Source organism: Petromyzon marinus, chromosome 12 (assembly GCF_048934315.1).
Source record: "Petromyzon marinus isolate PM22_M1 ecotype Great Lakes invasive population chromosome 12, UKy_Petmar_22M1.pri1.0, whole genome shotgun sequence".
Classification (NCBI taxonomy): Eukaryota; Metazoa; Chordata; class Hyperoartia; order Petromyzontiformes; family Petromyzontidae; genus Petromyzon; species Petromyzon marinus.
The window spans coordinates 5,180,839-5,200,218 of NC_133678.1; the positions used below are offsets into that span (position 1 = coordinate 5,180,839).

Consider the following 19,380-nt stretch of genomic DNA (forward strand, 5'->3'; position numbering starts at 1 on the left):
TCGATCCCTACCCTGACGCCTGTTGTATATTTGGAGTTTGCGTCTCTCTCTCTCTCTCTCTCCACAGTCGCGTAAAAATTTTCTCCGGGTCCTCCGGTTTTGCCCTCCACATTTCGAAACGTGCGTTTAGCGTATTTGTCTGCTTGAAATGTCCACGTGATAAGCCACTTCGTTGAACTATCATTTGCGACAGCCAGGTCGCTTCTGAAAAAGAGCCAGACAAGCTCATTGGGCCTTAACTGGTAAAATATAAATAAAAGTTTCGTGATAGTTTAGTTTATTAATCGGCAGCGGCGGGATTGTTTTCCTTCTTCTCTGCTTTCTGTGGGCTTTAGCGTCACACTCTGCAGCAAAACATCATAAACTGGATTTGGCAAAACGTATCGTCTGAACAGCGTGACTGTTGAAGTGTTGGAAACGCGATATCGCATTTCGATTCAACGAACCTCCACACGCAATAACTCATAGCCGGCCCTAGGGTTCGAAACCAAATCGGTTTTGAGAATATACAGCACCACGTCCACGTCACCTCCCAGTGTGTTGGAGGCTCTAGGTGACTAATTTAGTTTAACCCATGTCTGTACTCTTTCATTCTTTCGGTAAAGTCACGTAGGTATGAAATAAGATAAATCAACGCATGCTTTCCCACCTGATTCATTTTATTAAATGTTTCTACCTACGTGACTTTACCGAAAGAACCAAAGAGTATGGATTCCTGCACTCACGAAAGCTTCAAATCAAGATTAACCCATGTCTGGTTTTCCAGCAGTGGGTTGACTAAGAGCTGTCGAATTCCCACGCAGACACAAATGTTCGTATACCAAACGCCACATATGAGGGTTGCTGGTCATACTTCACCGCCCTGTTCGGTGTAGGTTGGCGAACGGTGATTGCGGGTAGCAGGCACAGAATCGGTCCAGATAATCACCACTCGCCACTGGTATCAACCACGGCAGAGAATCGAACTCAGGACGCGCCAGATGTCTTAGCGGAGTGCGCTCATCTCTGCGTTACCGGTCAACCCTTCGCCTATTTTAGTTTTTTTTTTAATACCACACATAAACTCACAACGTGGTCGCAAGCGTCCTGATCGTCAAGAGCCTGTATCTGTCCCCAATCGGTCAGGAGTAGGAGCTAACAAACGCGGCATTTGTTGATGCCAAGATAAGTAACACGCGAAGCTTCGATAGGACGTTGTGATCACTACTGCTGCTGCTGCTCGTACCACCGCAGATATCCAGCTACATGTGGCGCACAAATACACAACCCCAAAACATTGCAGCTATGGCTATAGCGAGGCTGGAAAGTTCAACGCAAAAGAGGAGTGGGGCGGGGCGGGGGGGGAGGCGAGTGGCGGAATTGGCAGGACTGCATTCACAAAATATTCTTCAACGAAACAGCATTAACACAGCGTTGTTGAAGTATGGTTAAAAAAAAAAGAAATAACCCCCACGGTCCGCACAGCATTAGGGAAGCTCCCGTTCAGCAGTGAATTGCAAAAAGGGTCGGTTGTTACTTTTGTGTGCGTTCTGTAATGTACGAGACATTAATGTAAGAGACATTAATGTAAGAGACGAGGAGTATCTTAGTCGGGGGGAGGAGGGGGGGGGGAGTGAGACACGGGTCAAATGAAAACGCCATGCAAAACAAACGCGTTTAATAGGGATCCATTAAATAAATAAGACAACCAGCGTACCATTGTTACAACAACAATGCGAAATGTAAGGCAAACTAAAATATAGGAAAACAAAATAAAACCCCATAACAACAATAACCACACTAATAAATACCTGTGACGTAACGCGTAAAACAACCATCACAAATTCAGACACATTAACGTGCAAACGTCATCGCATTAAAATCCCACTGCACTCGATGTTTTTCTTTCGCTACGCTGGACTGCGCTTCGTGGCATTGATGGGGTCCACATGCCAATAACACATGGATGTGGCAAACCGCTCGCATTTGTTTGAGAGAATACACTCTGCAAATGAGACCCCCCCCCCCCTCCAAACGTTTGGAACCCAGTTCTCTTCCTTGGTAGCATATCGATCGATGTAGCAATGCGCTGTATCCATCCTCGACCCTGCGTGCCATCCCGATATACGACGATATGAAGCGCATCTCCAGTGATTTGGTCTCCGCACAGAGCGATCCACTCGGTACATGGCATCCTTCAGGTGGTCCCAGTAGCGAACCATCGAAGGCGAACTGCAAGGTGCAATACTCGTGCTGTGTTATGCACAAAGCGCCGCTCCGTGTGAGATGCAGCGACGAAATGTTCCCCGCAGTGGAGTGGATTATTTGTCTCTTACAACGTTACCTGTACGTCAATCACAGGGCTGTGAGATGCGATGACAGCTTGGGTTTGGGGGGGGACAGCGGGAGCAAGGGGGGGGGGGGTGTGGACTTCATCCATCGGTGGATTGTCCACGTCTGATGCTGCTGCTGCTGATGAGCTGACAACAATCCTAATTATGATAATTATGATGATGCGAGACCTCACGAATGATTATTATTACTGCTGATGGATGACACTGACACCGTTGCTAATGACACTGCCGATGAGACGACCCGAACAGACGTGCGGACAAACAAAGAGCTCGCATCGCAGCTCGTCGGATTCCTCCAGCGCAAACACACATTCTGACATGTGCCGATATATGCGCTCACACGCACACACACACAGGCTCGCCGGCGCGGACGTGCTTCCAGCTACCCACGCCGCCGCCGACCCCTTTGGCCATGGGGAACAAAGCGCTGCCGGCCCCCATACCCATCAACCCGGCGCTGCCCTTCACCGTCAACTACAACCTCCTGCAAGCGGTGGGCGCCCTCCCGCCGGGCCTCGAAGCGCTGTACGGATTCGGCGCCCTGCAGGGGCTTCACCTGCAGCAGTGGACCCTCGGCTACCCGCGCCTGGCCGCGGCGGTGCTCCCCGAGCATTGCGCGGTGCTCGAGGGTCGCTTTCCTCTGCCGCTCCTGCCGCTGTCGCCCCACCACCACCACCACCACCACGCCACCTCCTCATCCTCCTCATCCTCCTTCCACGCGGACGACAAACGCCACTCGCTGCTGGCGCGCAAAGAGCGGCCGAGGTTCGACTTCGCGAACCTCGCGGCGGCAGCGACCCGACGCGAAAACCTGGAGGAGGAGAAGAGGCTCAAGAGCGCCGCGCTGGCGGGAGGAGGAGGAGGTGGGGGAGGAGGAGGAGGGAGAGGAGGAGGAGGGGGAGAAGGAGGGGGAGGAGGAGGGGGAGCCGCGGTGGTGTCCGCGGTGATCGGCGCCCCCGCGGTCGAGCAGAGAGGGGAGCGCAAAGCGACGCGCGGGCGAGCGCCCTCCAAGGCGAAGAAGGAGTTCATTTGCAAGTTTTGCTGCCGCCACTTTACCAAGAGCTACAACCTGCTGATCCACGAGCGCACGCACACGGACGAGCGGCCCTACACGTGCGACATCTGCCACAAGGCGTTCCGGAGGCAGGATCACCTGCGAGACCACAGGTAGCACTCTCGAAACCCGTGCCACCTACACTTGCATCTGCGCGCGCACCTACACACACACACGTATCTGAGTGGATTGTCACCTCTACACGCCCCTACAAGCACCTACACACCGCTGGGTGTCACCTACAACGACAAAAGATGCCCCGTGTAGCCTGTAACAAACTGTTGGGGCAAGTGCTGTTAGCGAGTATCTGTAAAGGCCGGCACGGCACACGAGGGGGTGGGTGGCCAACACAACGCCCGGCCGCCTTTGTCTCCCTAGTAGCGATGTTTGCACATGGCACCAGGTCCTCATTTGAGGCTGAGTCGACCTAGGGGAGGCCCAGAAACGGTTGAAATAGTCGTGACCGGTATTGGCCGTGAACGGGAATTGAAAGGTTCGTAGCGCAGCGCGCTAACCGCTACACTACCGCACCTACACGCACACCTACACATACACCTGCGTGTCTCACATACACACACCTGCACGCATACATCTGTGTGGATGTCACCTACACACCCCTACACACACCACTGTCACCTACACACGCATATATACACACTTGCGTGCGTTACCTACACACACACACACACCTCTACATACACCTGTGCAGGCGTGTGTAGGTGACCTCTACACGCACTCGACCTTTCGAGCTGCGCGCATGTCATACGTGCAACACGTGCGTAATAGATATATATGTCGGCGTTTTTACGCAGACACGGGTTTCCTGAATATTGTACAGAATGCCCATGAAGGTATCTTTATTAATTAGGGCAATTATGCGAATATAGCGGTTCGTAAGCACACTGCGCCATGAACCAGGCAACACGAGTTCGATTCTGCGTCACGTGGAGAATTATATCACCCGACCCGCATTGAAGTCTGGTGACAAGCACAGATCGCTCGTATAGCCTCAACAAATGTTTGGGGCAAGTGGCGTTAGCGAAGGCGGGCACGGCACAGACGGCGTGGGTGGCCAGCACCACCCCGAGCCGCCTTCGTCTCCCGAGTGGCGATGTTTACACACCGCGCCAGGCACACCTTTGATGGTTCCACAGTCCCCATCACGTCACGGCATTGCCCTTCACACAGCAATATATTGACAATGGTCTGTGAGTTAATTAAAGTGATGATATCACTCGTATAGCCTCTAACGCACTTTCGGGGGCAAGTGCTGTTGGAGAGCCCCTATGAAGGCCAGCACGGCACACGAGGGGGTGTGTGGCCAACACCACACTCGGCTCACTTTGTATCCCTAGTGGCGATGTTTAGCACACCGTAACCAGGTATTTATTTTAGGCTGAGCCGAGCTAGGTGAGGCCCAGGACCAGTTCAAATAGTCGTCACTGTTGTTGGAGTCGAGTCGCCGGGTTCGTAGTGCGCCATCCACTGCGCCACCGCTCCCCACAAACCACCACGCCACCCCACTCACGCACACTTAATTTGGTAGTGTTATGTATATACAGGATTACTACTACTACCAATAATAATGCTGCACCGAGTCTCATCCCTCTCACCCTCGCACGTGTCCGCCGTGGAGTTTGCCAGACTGACACCGCGTGGAGATTTAGAGTGTGTGTCATTGTGTTCCGCTAACATCTCGGGATTCCAAACCCCTTGTGTTCCGTTCTGTTGACGGTCACTCGAACTTTTAATTTTAAATTTATTAAAAAAAAACAATTCAAGGAGTAGAGATGAACGTCTTGCCAACATTGCAATTACGCTGTTCAAACACCTGTCTAAAAAAAAACCCTTTCGTGAATCATGCATGAGTCACCCCCTATAGGCGTATTTATGATCAACGCTCAACCAAGCCATGGGGTGCGGCCCATGCTGTTGTTGACAATGAGCACGCAACAACAACAGCAGCAGCTGCCGGTGTGCGCGATGCCTGTGCGCACATTCATTCAATCGCGCCCTCGCAAACCATGTTTAGAAACGAGAGCCCACTTGACAGCGCCATTAGGGGCGTAACGAGAATATAAACGGGAGCGTAGCACAGAAGAAAATTGGTCCCAAAGAACCCATAATAAACCTGAATGATGGATTGAAAATCCCGGAAGGCTCATAAAAATATATAACATACACGGCATATACGGTAGTGGGTTACTGGTGGCGCTGCTGCTGCTGCTGCTGCAATCCGAGCGTTGCGCGTTCCTTTGCTGCTGGATTACGGCTTCGACTTGAGAGGGAGTCGAGTGAAATCAATCACCAACTTCAAATGTTCGACGTGTATGACTACCCACACAGCATATACATATATGTGTGTGTGTGTGTGCGCATTATTCTGCCACTGGCTACAATTGTCTGTTGTGGTTATTATTACACTCGATGTATTAAATAAATTATACGGCACTGTCGATATGAAGTGCGCCTTATAGTGGCGCATGTAACATGGCGAATGTGTTTTTTTTTTTTTAAAAAGAGTATCTTTATTTATTTAATAATAAAAGTAAAAAAAATCCAGTATAAGGACTTCAAACTAGGACTTGTAACCAAATGATTGGTCAATGCGCGTGTGCACTGAAGGAAAACATGTTGATGGGTGTTTTGTGGACCTGGTATGTATTTGCCTGTTGGTGTAAGGATATGTTCAGGGTCAGGCGAGGCGCTCAAGGTAGATGAGGGACTGAGTCTCAGTCGCGCAGTTAGAGTGCAGGGCGCAATGGTGGCTAGGAGATGTTAACTAACTCGCCTGGTATACACGAGGACGTGGGTTAGATCCCGACCCTGATGATGCCTGCTGCTGTATATTTGGAGTTTGTGTGTCTCTCTCTCATCATCATCATTACGGTAGTGAGATGTTAACTACCGCGCCTGGTATGCAGGAGATCGTGGGCTCGATCCCAACCCTGACGCCTGCTGTATATTTGGAGTTTGTGTGTCTCTCTCATCATCACGGTGGCTAAGAGATATCAACTACCTCGCTTGGTATGCAGGAGATCGTGGGTTCGATCCCGACCCTGACGCCTGCTGTATATTTGGAGTTTGCGTGTCTCTCCCTCTCTCATCATCATCACGGTGGCTAGGAGATGTTAACTACCTCGCCTAGTATACACGAGGAGGTGGGTTAGATCACGACCCTGACGATGCCTGCTGCTGTATATTTGGAGTTTGTGTGTCTCTCTCTCATCATCATCACGGTAGTGAGATGTTAACTACCTCGCTTGGTATACACGAGGTCGTGGGTTCGATCCCGACCCTGACGATGCCTGCTGTATATTTGGAGTTTGTGTGTCTCTCTCTCATCATCATCATCATCACGGTACTGAGATGTTAACTACCTCGCCTGGTATGCAGGAGGTTGTGGGTTCGATCCCAACCTTGACGCCTGCTATATATTTGGAGTTTGCGTGTCTCTCTCTCCCCGTGGTCGCGTGGATTTTTCTCCGGGTCCTTCGGTTTTCTCCTCCACATTTAGGATCGTGCGTTTCGAGAATTTGGCTGCTATACATTTCCACACGATAAGCCACTTCGTTGAGCTATCGTTTGTGAGAGCCAGGTCGCTCATGGAAAATAGCTATATAGCTCAATGGGCCTTACCTGGTAAAATAAAAAAAAACTAGAAATAGTTTAGCTTCAGAATTAATGTAAATGCTGATTGTAGTAAGAGTTAAGCACATTCAAATCGAGCATGGTTTTTTTTCTGTACAAACAACACTATACACAGCCCGCCTCAAAGAGTTGAACACGTAGGCTTTCGCGACCAATATCAAAAGAGTCTTGAGACCCAACTTATGCTTTCCTTAGAAAAATAAAACAGCATTACTGAAATGATAATAATTAGTTGTATTTAACAACCACTCACGTACAGTACATTTATAGAGTAATTCGCAGCGGTCGAGTTAGCCACACGTGCAACATTGACACATCGGGTTATTCTATTAACTTCTAATTTAGAGAACGTCATCAACCAGGCTATGCGTCAACTGTGTGTTAGCCGACTCTCTGCGTTGCATTGCATTACTATTTAATTTACTTACTTTCTACGTGACTTTACCGAAAGAACCAAAGAGTAGTTCCTGCAGTCACAAAAGATTCAAATCAAGTTTAATTCTATTTATTTGAACAAATCACATTCGGTTATTTCATTTTTTTCTAATATTCAAACTCATTTCCATCAACATTCATTCGTGATGCATGAATTATCTTTAGAGATTAATTCAGGACTTTGTTGTTGTTGTAAAGATCAGAGCTCTGTCATCTTTGAACATTCATCGATTACGTTTCGTCTCAATTCATTTATTTATTCATTCGGGATTATTGGTCGAGTTTTGTCAACGAAGAATTCGAGGTGACCCCGACAGGAACATGACCAAACATCGAAATTAATAATGATCGTAGATAAAATATTAACTTTAAGAAAAAACAGTTTTAGTCTTCTTCGGCATCTTCTTCTTTCGTATGGCTGCCGATGTCGACGCAGAGTTCACAACTACCAATCTTGATTTTACGACCATTTCACATTCACGTGCTCCAAGCCAGACAAGCGCGACAGGAGTTGTATCGTTTTGACGCCACTGTTAAACTAAGCGAAAGAATCCTGTGCGCGTGTGTTGCGCACGCATTGGTGAACTTCCTTCTCGCCGCACGTATGCGTCTCCCATCTTTGGGGACCACCCTACACGCTAAGACGCCTCGGACGGAGACAGCCGGCGGCGGGCGCCACGTCTTCCGCGACGTAACTTTGCGGGCGCGTCGCGCTCCCCTTGACGTCCGCGTGTGCAGGTACATCCACTCGAAGGAGAAACCTTTCAAGTGCCAGGAGTGCGGGAAGGGCTTCTGTCAGTCGAGGACACTGGCCGTGCACAAGACCCTTCACATGCAGGTAAAGCCGTGGCCCAGATGACACGGGGCCAACTTCTCAACCATCGCGGACACCGCGATGGTTGAGCTTCTGAATGTCGCGGCGAGTTTAAAACGCAGCGGCGAGGTTGTTGACTGCCTCGCCCGGTATGCAGGAGGTCGTCGGTTCGATACCGAACCCTGACGCCTGCTGTATATTTGGAGTTTGCGTGTTCTCTCTTTCTCCCCGTGGCCAGGTGGAATTTTCTCCGAGTCCTCCGGTTCCCCCTCCGCATTCGGAATCAAAGTGCGTTGAGATGATTTGGCTACTGCAATACATATCCACGTGATGAGCCGCTTCGTGAAGCCATCATTTGTGATAGCCAGGTCGCTTTTGATAGAGAGCTATGCAGCTCAGTCAGCCCAACTTGGTCAAATATATTAAAAAAAAACTAAACTCGTTTCTCCTAGTTAATTTAAGACGCGCGCGTTACGCCTATACAAGGGCTCTTCATAAAATAACTCCGGGATAATCATTTTTTGGCACCGACGTTTGGTGCAGTTTCGTGTCACGTTGCAACCTTCTTGCTCGCAAGTGAAGCGTGCACGCGTGCTGTTGAGTTGATTTATTGTTTTTATATATCGTACGACATTACGCAGCCCCCTTTGTGAGCTCTTGATCTGAACGAAACGGACTCGGTCCCACGTTGCATGCGTGAAGCACACGGAGACAACATCTTCCAGTCAGGCGAATCGCGCCGTTATTGTTGTTGCTATTGTTATTATTATTATTAAAACTTGACGATGGCTCGAAGCCTCGCTCACAATCACTTTTCAGATGTAATATATGTTCACATTTACCACTCCTTTGTCAATCGACCGTCGAAACGTCACGTAACACTGGCCCATCCACGCGGGCGTCGTTCGTACGGGGTTGTTTCGCCATACTTCACCACGCTGCCAGTGCGGGCTTGTGAATGGGGTTGGAGGGAACGGGGAGGGGGTAGAGGGGTCCATGACCGTTTTAGATGTCGCTCACCGCTCACGTTGACCGTGGCTCACAATGGGAACTCAGACGGCCGAGTTCACAAAGCGCAGTGCGCTCACCGTTGCGTGGCACGTGGCACTCTGAGCAGCAGGCTTCGCCAACGTGACTCGAGAATCACAATGGATGTGCATCCAGCCCACAACGAAACCAATTACTTAACAAACCCCAGATAAATTGGGGTGTGTGTGTGTATATATATGCCCTATCTCCACGGGGTGGAACGGTTGCGCAGTGATTAGCGCTAGTGCTCTGCAAACTGAGTTCGTTCGATTACCGGCCACGTCTGACATCAGTGGCAAGTAATCACGGTCCAACCCCCACCCTCTCCCACCCTCCCCCCTCACCCCCACCCTCTCACCAACCCGCACTGACCAGCGTGGTGAAGTATGGCCACACAACCTCCACGTCTCGCATGGCTGGCTTGTGCAGGCCCTCATCCAGCAGTGGATTGACAAAGGAGCTGTACGTTTAACACGTAGGCTTTCACGACCAATATTATCCAAAATAATTCCGGCAAAATCGCCCGATGAATCTGGTTGTAAATGTTGTGGGTTTCCTCTCCAAGGCACAACGCGGTGTGCTGAAGTAGCAACCAACTCACACCTTTTGTGTGCGTGACAAGACCTGACAAATTGGCTGGTCTCGACGGTTTGGTGGCTGGTGTTGACGACACATTGAAAAAAAAAGTTTATTATGGAAAAGAGCAATGCATTTATCTACATATATATAATTGTTAGTATAGCATACCGGAGTGTCCCACCTTGCCCCCCCCACCCCCACCAACGATCGGCATTGTCACGAATGCCGCACCGAGGCCCTGGCAATGAGCGCGTGGTGTGATGCCAAGTTGCCTCGCGCTGCGCCAACATTTGTTTGCCAACGTTGCGTAGCCGACCGTGGACGTCCGTTAGTCAACTTTGAAATGGTTAAACGTCCCCAAATTTGGGCCGCACCTTCGAGCAATGTGGCGGACTCTCTACCGGAGGTAAGCCCCGAACAGCAACGCGACTTTACACTCTCAACTTTCGTCCGTTGCTGGATCATCGGAGGCACCGCGGTGGCTGGGAGATGTTAATTACCGCGCCCGGTATACAGGACGTCGTGGGTTCGATCCTGACCCTGACGCCTGCTATATATTTGGAGTTGTGGTGTCTCTCTCCGCGTTGTCGCGTGGACTTTTCTTCGGGTCCTACGGTGTTTCCCACCACATTTAGAATCGAAATCACGATTTTAAATAATTCGGCTGCTATACATTACCACATGATAAGACACTTCGTTGAGCTATCATTTGTGGCCAAGGCGCTCCTGAAAAAAAACTCTATAGCTCAGTGAGCCTTACCTGGTAAAATAAACATCAAAAAGAAAATCGTCACAAGAGTCAACGTGACCCCGTGTTACGGACGGACGGACAAAACAACAGCATGGACGCTTTCAACCTAATTCAACTTAAATAACCTCGTTAACGAACGGCTTGCCAGTCCCCTTCCAACAGACTGACACATCAAATCTGTAAATGACACAATAACCTCAATCACCGTAACAATGATAACGCAGATGGGAAAACAAACGCTTTTTTTATTTCCCCTTCAAACAAAACGCACAAACACGTGGATACGATGAACAACCCGGCCACATTTGTGCGCGATGCAAACAGCCATCACCGGTTCTTACACGAGGTGCGACGTGCTCCTATTGTTCTGCTTTGACCATCAACACCTATTTGAGCAAATTGACAGCGCGCCACCGCTGGGCGTGTTTAACAGTCATCGGGCGTGTGCAGCGTCAAACGCGTTAATTTGTATTTCAATGGGGGGGGGGGGGGGAGTAAATTGGTAAACGGGGAAAGACATCGTGTGGTGGGTCGTAAGGACTTGGAGTTTGGGAAACTCTGCATGAGAAGCGTTATGCATTCCATTAGCATAAATCTGTTATTATAACTATTATACAATCAGATATTAATTCTCAACGTGATCATCTTGTCGGGTGGTTGAAGGTTTATGGCAAACTAAACCAAACATTTTATTTTACCAGGTAAGGCCTATTGAGCTACACAGCTCCTTTTCAGAAGCGACCTGACTATCACAAATGATAGCTCACCGAAGTGGCTCATCGTGTAAACATTTATGGCAGTCGAATACTTTAAACGCACCGAAGGACCCGGAGAAAAATCCACGCGACTTTGGTGAGAGAGACACGCAAACTCCAAATATACAGCAGGCGTCAGGGTCGGGATCTAATCCACGAATGCCTGTATACCAGGCGAGGTAGTTAACATCTCAAAATAATTTTGACATAAAGCTTTCACGTAGCCTCACCCAAAAAAACGAATATCGATAAGCGTATTGTATCATATCGTGAAAGTTACTTACTGTAATTTACGCTACTTAATTTTTAGCCTTGTTTGTGCAGGTCAACGACACCGTAAAGTGTATTGAATCGCCCGGAACACCACATCCAGTAACGCTCTAAGATGTTGCTGCCGCTTCGAGTCGCGTGCCTACTCTCGCGTAGCAGTGACTGGAAAATTATCAGTGAAAATATTTAAGCCAAATATTAATTCCTGCGTGTGTATTATAACACCAAAGTATATATATAGTATACATGACTTAATTGAATATTGTCTGCGGTAGCTGGTAACCTGCATGCAGTAGGCTAGCAGCCACAGCCCCATAGCGAGAGGAATACTGGATGTGGTGTACGTATTTTGAACTTCTTTCGCACCCTACGTAGCCAACTATTTATGTGCCGGGCAAGGCCAATATTTTGCAGGGTTCGATGACCCGGACAGAACCCTGTTGAGATCAATTCTCGCTTCAATGACCGTTACCATCACCCGCTCTGTGGCAGGAGTCAAATGTTAAGTGTCCACAGTGAGGGGCCAGGCGACCCATGAATGAAGTGAAGCGAAGCGTCACGCTCCGTGACTCTATCGCTCTTAAGCCGAGTCCCACGCCCTTCAGATGAGTTGCGCAACTCGCTCGCACGCAGCTAGTTCGCTTACATGTCGACGCGTTCTGCAACCGGTTGCTTAGAAGTTGCGCGTCGGGGTGGCTCTGCGTAGAGACGGTTCCCTGTCGTCAAGCAGGCGATCTGCTCTGCGATTTGCAGCGACCTATTTGACCAACGTCGCCACGCGAGCTGCACGTTTGCGAACCGCGATTTGTGTTTTTTTTAGTGGACCCGATACTCACTCGAATACGCCCGTTCAATTTGCCGTCTTGCGCAAACCAGTCGCTCAGACGTGGCCAAAAATCGGTCGCGGGCGACGAGTGAGTTGCGGGCGAATTCTCGAGCGGTCAGATTGTGCAACTCATCGCCTCTCGGGGTTGCGGACCCGGTTTTTTGTTCTTTTTTTTGCTTTTGCGAAAGATTGGCGTTGAACGAGGGCGATGTGGTGGTGGGTGGTTGGTGGTGGTGTTTTTTTTTTTGCGCGGCGCAGCGTGCGAGGTTTCCGTTCAAGGAATAGCCCAAAGTGGGGCGTGCGCTGTGGTGTTGGGGGCCGCGCTGGTTGTTTGCGGTGTGCAGCTTTAAGCACCCGATGAAGGGGGGCCCCCGCTCTTTCACCAGGAGTCGCCGCACAAGTGCCCGACTTGCGGCCGGACCTTCAACCAGAGGAGTAACCTCAAGACTCACCTGCTAACGCACACAGACATCAAGCCCTACAACTGCGAACAGTGCGGCAAAGTGTTCCGGCGTAACTGTGACCTGCGGCGGCACAGCCTGACCCACAACCCGAGGCTCGTCTTTTGAACGGCGCCTGGCGGCTTCGCGCGAGTGGAAATCTCGCGTGCGGGAGCGCCGTAGAGCAGTGGTGGTGGGGGTGGTGGGGGTGGTGGCGGTGGCGGCCACGACCACGCGCAGCTGTAGGGCACGCGAGAGGAAGATTTGAGAGCAGAGGTGCGCGGCGGCTGTCGGTGGGGGAGGGCGGCTGCAGCCTCCGATTTATCCCCGCAACTCCGATGAGCACCGCGGGCTACGTTACGGTGCGAAGGAAGTTCATCGCACCGGGGAGGCACCCGTGAAGAGGGGGTGATATTGTCCTGCGGTCCTCCCCCACGCCATCGCCTGGCGCCAGGGCACATGCTCGAACCACGCCACCCTACTGACTGGCACACACACACACAGAGAGAGAGAGTGTGTGCGTGTCCACGCGCGCGCGGTGTTTGTATGGAATTTTGAAATATCGCACTTATATAAAGGCACTCGACGTTTGGCCTCCGAGGCTAAATCACACGACGGGGGTGGGGGGAGGGGTGATGAGACGGGTGCGCATTTGTTAGCGCGCACCCGCGTTAAGAACCCGCCAACCTGAGTTCGATTATAATCGATAATTATCTATCATAACCGATATTTCTCGATTATAATCGATCATTACCGGCTACGGCCAACATCATTGGCGAGCGATATAAGGGACAAGGTTGTTTTTGTTGTTTTAAAATTAAAACGTAGGCGTTCGTAGCCAATGCAATGATGGGTATTTGTTTATGGGTTAGGCCTCGTAACATTACCAAGTGACCTACCGAACCCGAGCACAAAATACGTATCAAGAACCGGTTTTCTAAACGGGCACCCCCTCGCCCACTCACCCCCTTCACCAACTCGCACTGGCCAGCGAGGTCAAACAAGCGAGGTCAAACAAGCGTGGTCAAACAAGGCTGTTAATCATCACCCTTGTTATGTGAATCACTTGGGGCACGCTCGCACATCGCGTGTAAATGAAAATACGGACGCGCTTGACGGTGACGCATTGTCAAGTGACTCTTTGACATGACGCATGACGAGTTGGATCAGCCTCGTTTTGTTCCAGAGACGAGTGACTGGATTTTGAAGGTAGCATAGTAATATATATACACACACGCATAAATACCAAAATAGATCAAGATCCCCCATATAGCCTTTACCAGACTGTTGGGGCAAGTGAATTTCGTGAAGGACCTATGAAGGCTGGCACGGAACACGAGGGGGTGGGGTGGCCATTACCACGCGCGGCTGCCTTTGTCTCCCTTGTGACAACGTTTACACACCGCACCAGGTACTCATTTGAGGCCGAGTCGACCTAGGGGAGGCCCAGGACCGGTTCAGATAATCGTCACTGGGTGTTGGCCGTGAGCGGGAATCGAACCCGGGACGCCGGGTTCATAGCGCAACGCGCTAACAGCTACACTACCGCTCCCCATACACACAAAGATCCCCCGTATAGCCTTAACAGACTGTTGGGGCTAGTGCTGTTAGCGAGCACCTATGAAGGCCGGAACGGTACACGAGGGGGTGGGTGACCAGCACCACGCCTGACCGCCTTTGTCTCTCCAGTGGCGATGTTTACACACCGCACCAGCTACTCATTTGAGGCTGAGTCGACCTAGGGGGGGTGGGCCCAGGACCGGCTCAGATAATCGTCACTGGGTGTTGGCCGTGAGCGGGAATCGAACCCGGGTCGCCGGGTTCATAGCGCAGCGTGCCACCGCTCCCCATACACACACACATACACACACACACGCATACACACACACACACACACGCATACACACACACACGCATACACACACGTATACACATACACACACGCATACACACACACACGCATACACACACACACGCATACACACACACACGCATACACACACACACGCATACACACACACACGCGTACACACACACACGCATACACACACACACACACGCGTACACACATACACACACACACGCATACACACACACGCGTACACACACACGCGTACACACGCACATTGACGAATGAGGATGAGTCGGGGAACACGACGAGTGTGCTGTGGCTCACCCCGTGTGTCCCGGGGTTCTGCCCACCGCTGTGCCGCTTCGTTCCAAGTGCCGGGTGCCGCGTTAGGCGCTGCCTCCCGAAGCTCCCGCGGCACGGAAGAAGACGAAAGAAGCTCCCCGCATCACCAGGGTGGGAGCGCCCACACCGTCGGACTTCGCTCCGGACATCGCCCCCCCCAGGACTCCCCTGCCCCCCCGGGCCCCCCCCCCGCCCCCCGTGCTGTTTTCGAACGACTCCTCCATCCGTCAAGTCGGGGCCGATTGTGGTGGTGGTGGGTCGCCCCCCCCCCCAACCCCCCCCAACTCCCCACAACCCCCCCGAAAACTTTCCCCCAACCCCCCCCCCCAACTCCCCCCCCAACTCCCCCCCCCAACCCCCCCCCCCACTCCACCCCCAACCCTCCATCCCCCCCTCCTCCCGTATCGCCTGTAACAGACTGCTGGCGGCACGTGCTGTGAGCGAGTACCAGCCCCTGTGAAGGCGGGCAGGGCACACGCGAGCGGGTGGGATAACCAGTGTGTGTGTGTGTGTTGGCGTTCTTTCGCACCGTACGTAGCCAATGGTGGTAATCGGAGGTGCGGGGCGGTGGGGGAGACGCTAAACTAAACGCTAAAAAGCAGTTTTAAATTAAATGAGTTTTCAATTTAATTTTAAAAGTGTTCCAGTGGCATCCACGCCCGGCCAATGATGGGTCATCGTGGTCATCATCGGCGACATCATCGTCAGCCACGTTCAATCGTGGTGGGAGGGAGGGACTGTGGTGCAGAACAAATATCGATACCTTGAGTACCGCTGCCTCACACAATAAATATAAACAACAACAACCACCGCCATTCGGCACTAAGTGGCGGTGACGTCGCCACGTCGCCTGTGCCAGACTAGGTGCACGTTGAGGCCACGGGGCAGACCCAGCAGGTGCCACGGGTCGCCTTACTGAGATGAGGGGCCAAAGCACCACCCGTGCCAACTCGCTCTGCTGTTGCCGCATACACACGCACGTGGGCACGAACATACAGAGTGATCCAATTATAGATACCCCCCCCCCCCCCCCAAGATTTATTTACGGCCCTGTATTTCTCTCGATCCGGCGACTAAACATGTGTGGAGGCGATGGCTCCGTACCTTAGAAGAGGAGAGCAGATACCAGATTGAATATTTACACGTATTGTGTTTGGTGGGATGGGTCTAAATGTTGTCGATATATCTGCGTTGTTTTAGTGGGGTATCTATATACGGATCACACTGCGTACACTGTGCATTATAAAATGAGGAACCGAACGCATTCGTCAAATAGCACTTGCCCCAAAAGGAGAGGTATAAAAGGCGACGTTTCGGGCAATGGCCCTTAATGAAAATATGTATTTTTCCCCCTTTTTAAGGCCACGGTGTTATTGACGAACGCGTTGAATGTTGTTATCTGTGTCTATGGCAACACGGCCAATGCAGTACTGGCAGGATCACTAGAACCTTATATAATACATAAATAAATAAAAGTGCCTTAGGTCTTAAAGTGCCTTCCGGGATCCCTGGCTAAGTACAGCGATAATCGGATAAACTTCTGCCTCGAAACCAGTTGGTCTTGCGACGGGGATGGGGCCAATCGAAAAACGCGTGAATTCAGCTCTCAACAGCTCGGGACGATAAGCAATTTGGAATGAAGCCATTCTACGCACTAGACTCAACCATTGCCCCTCCGCACGGGCCCACGTGTACGCGTGTTTACGTGTCGCGCGTACTCGTGTACGCGTGTTCACGTGTGGCGTGCACTAGTGTTCACGTGAGCCCACGTGTTCCCACGTGAGCCCACGTGTGTACACGTGCGCCCACGTGTACACGCCAGGCGATGGTGGCTATGCACGTGGCCTTAGCGACCCGGCGCCGTGCAGGAGGCGAGGGTTGGTGGACCCGCCGCACGCAACGTTGTGAAAGGCGGCGCAGCGAGTGTGGATCTCGTCTCTGCTTCCATCTGTACGGGGTTCAGACTGTTGCGTCTACGCTGAGCGTTGGGTTTTCTTCCGGAATGCTCCGCTTTTCTCCTGCGCGTATAAATAACTCGTTCAATTCGTTGAAAACAACTGCAGGATGACCCTGCTTGGAAACTAACAAACAAAAAGGGAGTCGTTGGACTCGGTGGTGCGGCTCTCTCCCGGATAAATAACTCGCAAAGCGTTCCGTCTCGCAGTGTGGAGATCCGCGCGACTCAGTCGTCGCTATAAACTGCACGGATTTACTTTTTGTTGAAATGTTCTGCGTCGTTTTTATTGTTGTTGTTGATTTTTAAAATCTGAAACGGTAACCGATATCATTACCGCTGGGTTTTTGTCGTTGTTGTTGTTGTTGTTGCTGCAAGGGGCGCTTTGCTTTGTACAGCCGATGTTTGTACGTGCCTTGGGAGCATGCCAGCGCCACTCGATGTCAAGCCCTGTGTGTCCAGGACATTCGACGTTGCTCGTGCATGCGAATGAGAGGTGCAATAGTGGTGCAGTTCAACATAATTCTAAGACCCGGTACAATTGCAGTACATTTTTTTTTTTTGGGGGGGGGGGGGGGTTGTTGGTGGGGTTGTAGCGGTGGCGCATTGGTTAGCGCACTGGTCGGTTATTTAATCCGGCGACCTGAATTAAATTTGCAGCCAAACGTGTTTGATATATGGGCCCCCTCTTTCGCCAACCTGCAGTTGACCAGCAGGGCGAAGGATGGTCGAGCAAATCACGCGGCTGACACGGCGTGGGGTGGTTGTCATCCAGCAGTGGATTAACAAAGCGGCCGTAGAGTACAGAACTATACGGGCTTTCCCTCGCACCATGCGGGTTCGGTTTGTGCGATTTCGCGTGAATGCGACTCGCCTATTTCTCTACTAAATTCGCTCCATGCGGTTTGAATTCTCTGTCAATGTGCGGCTTTTGCGGTCTGGCGCGGGGGCATCGTTCGTGCAGTGCGAGCGGTTTTCGCTTTGTGTTGTGCCCCTTATTTTTTTTCTTTCGGAACGCATCTACCGCACGACGCGAGGAAAAACCTGCACGTGCAGTTACATAATCGGCGCCCTCAGTTCGATTTCCCGGACACGGTCAACAACAACTCGAGGCGATTGACGTCTGAAGCTGTTGCGGGGCCACTCCACCCAAACGTGGCGATGTATGGTCAAACAACGCCGATTATCATCCGGCAGTGGATTGACAAAGCGCTTTAAATTATTATAATTTAAACAGATACCAAGTGTCACACGATACCTTTGGAAGGGACGTTATAATAGGAAGAGGGATAGGGGTGTAACGATTAATAATCGATTCATATCGACTCTTAAACTCACGTTACATGCATGCATCGGGTCGCGCGCGTGCGGAATAATCGATGGAATGTTTTTTTTAGGAGGATTCCTATACCGTACCGATATTGTATACAATGGAATCGGCTCGCGTGCCCATCCCTCCAGCCACTAGGGGCCGCTGCATTAATCACAACGTTAAAACAACAATCGATGCTTGAATGGAATCGCTACTCGGTGGCTTTGTGGCGATTAATTTAATTGGCAAGAGGGCGCGATAAATCGTCGGCAACAACCCCACGACCTTTACAGCCCGCGCCTTAATTGTTTTTATTTTACTGAATTTCGATGCGCGGTGGGTCCACGGTGCCAGGTTGTGGGCTGCATGTTCACAGTGCGTTCACATATACTCTTAGGCTCTTTCGGTAAAGTCAGGTAAATAGGAAAATAAACAAGTAATAGATCACGACGTTTCGATCGCAACAATAAGCGACCGTCCTCAGGTGAAAGAGAGAAACATGCCAACTGTGACGAGGCATTATACACCTGAGGACGATGGCTTGCGATCGAAACGTCTAATCAAGAGTGCGTTCACACGTTGCCACCAGTAGGCTGCCATGCGCCGTATGTTACCGCAACTCTGACACAGTTCTCTAGAAATAGTTTTCAAACAATTGTATTGCATCGGTGTCAAGTCATGAGACGGAGAATCTGTTTTGAACTCTCCCGGCCAAGCGAATAACCTCGTGTTGTTTTTGTTTTTAACAACTCCACTGTAACTTCTCACAACAACAAGGGTTGTTTTAAAAGAAGTGGCCTTCTCACGTTGAACGCGATAGGGGGCGCACTTTGACACTCACTGCCGCGAGATGACATTGCAAGTTGTCGCGTGACGGTCAGACCGAAATCGTCATTCTCAGAACTGGGATTTTGAAAAATAAAAGTTTTTGGGGCTCTGCAATAAGGAATGTTCACACCTGCTTGACAATGGGCGAGAAGCGC

The 19,380-nt window shown here is 50.9% G+C and overlaps 1 protein-coding gene across 2 annotated transcripts in view; it reads left to right on the forward strand.

The window, feature by feature from the left end:
• The window catches only part of LOC116941641 (protein odd-skipped-related 2-B-like), a 35,096-nt gene extending 19,658 nt beyond the window's left edge, over window positions 1-15,438 (forward strand). The window contains exons 2-4 of one of the 2 annotated variants that reach the window (XM_032952930.2): window positions 2,690-3,500; window positions 8,212-8,311; window positions 12,884-15,438. In XM_032952930.2, the coding sequence (XP_032808821.2) occupies window positions 2,690-3,500; window positions 8,212-8,311; window positions 12,884-13,066 (1,094 nt within the window). In that variant the 3' untranslated portion in view covers window positions 13,067-15,438. Of the gene's footprint in view, window positions 1-2,689; window positions 3,501-8,211; window positions 8,312-12,841 lie in introns of both variants that reach the window. The other variant, XM_032952931.2, reaches the window with a different exon arrangement.
• The last annotated feature ends 3,942 nt before the right edge of the window (window positions 15,439-19,380 follow it).